General features: G+C 38.4%; 1 protein-coding gene across 1 annotated transcript in view; it reads left to right on the top strand.

Annotated features, from left to right (window-relative positions):
- LOC122258381 (acetylcholine receptor subunit alpha-type acr-16) overlaps window positions 1–2,500 on the top strand; it is a 19,859-nt gene that overhangs the window by 15,709 nt on the left and 1,650 nt on the right. The window contains exon 9 of the mRNA XM_086539403.1: window positions 2,481–2,500. This exon is cut by the window's right edge and continues 104 nt beyond it. Within this exon, the coding sequence (XP_086395529.1) occupies window positions 2,481–2,500 (20 nt within the window). The remainder of the gene's footprint in view (window positions 1–2,480) is intronic.

Here is a 2,500-nt window from a genome sequence, read left to right as displayed (position 1 = left end):
AAAAAAAAACAGAAGAAAGAATAGAAAACTGATTCAAACAGCGGTACATATTTTCCCAGGTCGAAGAAATTTCGCGCCAAATATTCATGGAAACAGGAAATAACGGAGGCGCGGAGGTCGTGATACCAATCTTCCACTGAACTTCACCTTTTTCTCGTCCTTCCATATCATAATACTTACATGGTATTTTACTTAGACTTCAACAGATTTCTCTACTCTCTCGTTTTATTTTAATTGTTTTATCTCTTATATGATCCATGTTCAGGTCTGGAGTGCAAGTCGAGATTAGTTAAAATTTTTGACCACGTTAAAATGTTTAGTTATTTTTAAAAATAATTTACTTTATTACTATTTGCCTTAAAATCTATTGTATATCATGGGTAAATTAAGTTTGAGGGAATTGAATACTCTAAATGCTCCAAAATAGTTACAAAAAATTCTACAATCAAAAGTAGATAGAAGTAAATTAAAACATATGTTGAACGGTAGACCGTCTCCCGACATATTTAAGTGATACCAGAAATACATAATATATTCGAATGAATATGAAAAAATAAATTTATCTCCATAATACCACCCGGCTTAGAAAACTAAAGACGAAAAAAATGTCTACATGATTTGCTCCTGTTTCCATCAGTTTTATCAAAAATTTCTCAAAATTACATTTAGCGCCCGATAAAACAAAAAGACTGGGATTCCAACTCCCAGCGATAACTGCGATAAACCTAAACCGCACCGTTCCACCCCTCGGTTAAGATTCCGAAGTGAATCCAAAAACGGTTTCCATCAAAATGTAAATTTACCCCCCTGGCCCGAACGACTTACTAAGTGACGGTTTGGAGAAACCCCCTATGGCTCCGGGATATTTTAAATCGATGCAATCATTCGCGGTCTGTGTTTTGGTTTCGGTGGCCAAGGGAAAACCCCTTGGGATGGCGGTTTCCTCGCTGTGACACTTTATCTCCCCTTTTGAATACTGTAGCTTTCCAGGAAGTTCAAAAAAAAGGGAAAGGGGCGGGTATCCTGTTTTTCCCCGGGGCAGACGTCGGGGGTGTGGCGAAGTGTAGGCGTACGTGACTCATTCCCCTTTACCTATTTTTGACCCACCCCGAGTCATCCAAATTTGCTTGTGACTTTGATGCATTAGCCCCAGGTGGGCCCCGGTGCTTTTCAATGTAACCTCTTGACAGCCCGTTTTTTTGTGACGTTTTCTTCCTTTCAAGAAATCAGAAACCCAACCTTTACTTCAAATTTTTTCCATGAGTGCGGACGTCGAGGTTCTACCCCCGGGGTTTTTAAACTTCTGGGAAAATTTCCTTTTTTTTTAAAAACCTGAACCCCCGCGGGCGGGAAAAAACACGTTTAAAAAAGGGCTCTCTATTACACCCTCGAACAAAAAAAAAGAACAGAAAAAAGCACGGAAAATTTTGTATTCTTTTTTCTTTCAATAAGTTTCATACGACTGCCCCTCCCGGGCTGCGAGAAAAGGGTTCGACAAAATGGCGGGCCCCAGGAACAGTTTACTCGGGTTTTCCCTTTTTTTGGTGGTTTTAAATTTGAGGATTTCCCCCCTTTCCCCTTTTTGAAATAAGGGCTGTAATTTTGGGTTTTGGGAGAGAGAGGGGAGAGGGGAGGGGAGAGAGGGGGAGAGAGAGAGGGGGAGAGAGGGGGAGAGAGAGAGTTTAGTTTATTGAGAAAGTGATTACTTACATTCGAAGGATGAATGAGAGAGAGGAAAAAAAAATTTTTATTAATCATTTTTCCCTGCCATTTTTTTAACATTTTAAAAGAAAATGATTTAAATTGCCCATCTGGAATTTAAAAACCCCGGTCCCCAAACTCCGTTTTTGGAAAAATTTCCCTACCTTTTCAATCACAAAAGAATAAAAAAACATACTGACAACTTTGTCAACCCCCTTTACAAAATAATTTTTGATTCTCTTCAAAAATTTTAAAAAAGGCTTTCTCGAAAAAATTTTTGACTAAGGTTTTTAAATTTTTGTTGTAATTTTTATCCTTTTACCTTTTTTAGAGCAAAATGTTTTTGGGGTATCTTTAAAACTTGGTTTTTTGAGAATGTTTTTGGGGGGGGAATATGCATATGTTTTGTAGGTTTTTGGTGTGTGTCTTTTTGTGTGTATGCGATGTGTGTGCCGAATTTTTCTGCTCCGGGCCATTTAAATTTGTTAAATCACCCCGGGTTTTTAAAATTTGAAGTGAGAGAGAGAGAGAGAGAGACAGCAAGAGAGACGAGAGAGAGAGAAAGAGAGAGAGAGGGGAGGACGAGAGAGAGAGAGAGAGAGAGAGAGAGAGAGAGAGAGAGAGAGAGAGAGAGAGAGAGAGAGAGAGAGAGAGAGAGAGAGAGTGACAATTAAATAGATAAATAGATAGCTAGATAAACAGATATATAAATATATATAGAGATACAAAAAACATTTATTTACATGAGAACCCTAGAAACAAATGGTAACACTCTACAGGACAGTCGCCTTCGAAAGGA

Source organism: Penaeus japonicus, unplaced genomic scaffold (assembly GCF_977035675.1).
Source record: "Penaeus japonicus unplaced genomic scaffold, GWHDUDI00000001_assembly GWHDUDI00000009, whole genome shotgun sequence".
Classification (NCBI taxonomy): domain Eukaryota; kingdom Metazoa; phylum Arthropoda; class Malacostraca; order Decapoda; family Penaeidae; genus Penaeus; species Penaeus japonicus.
Note: the sequence above shows the minus strand (reverse complement) of the source record. Positions and strands in the feature narration are given on the sequence as shown.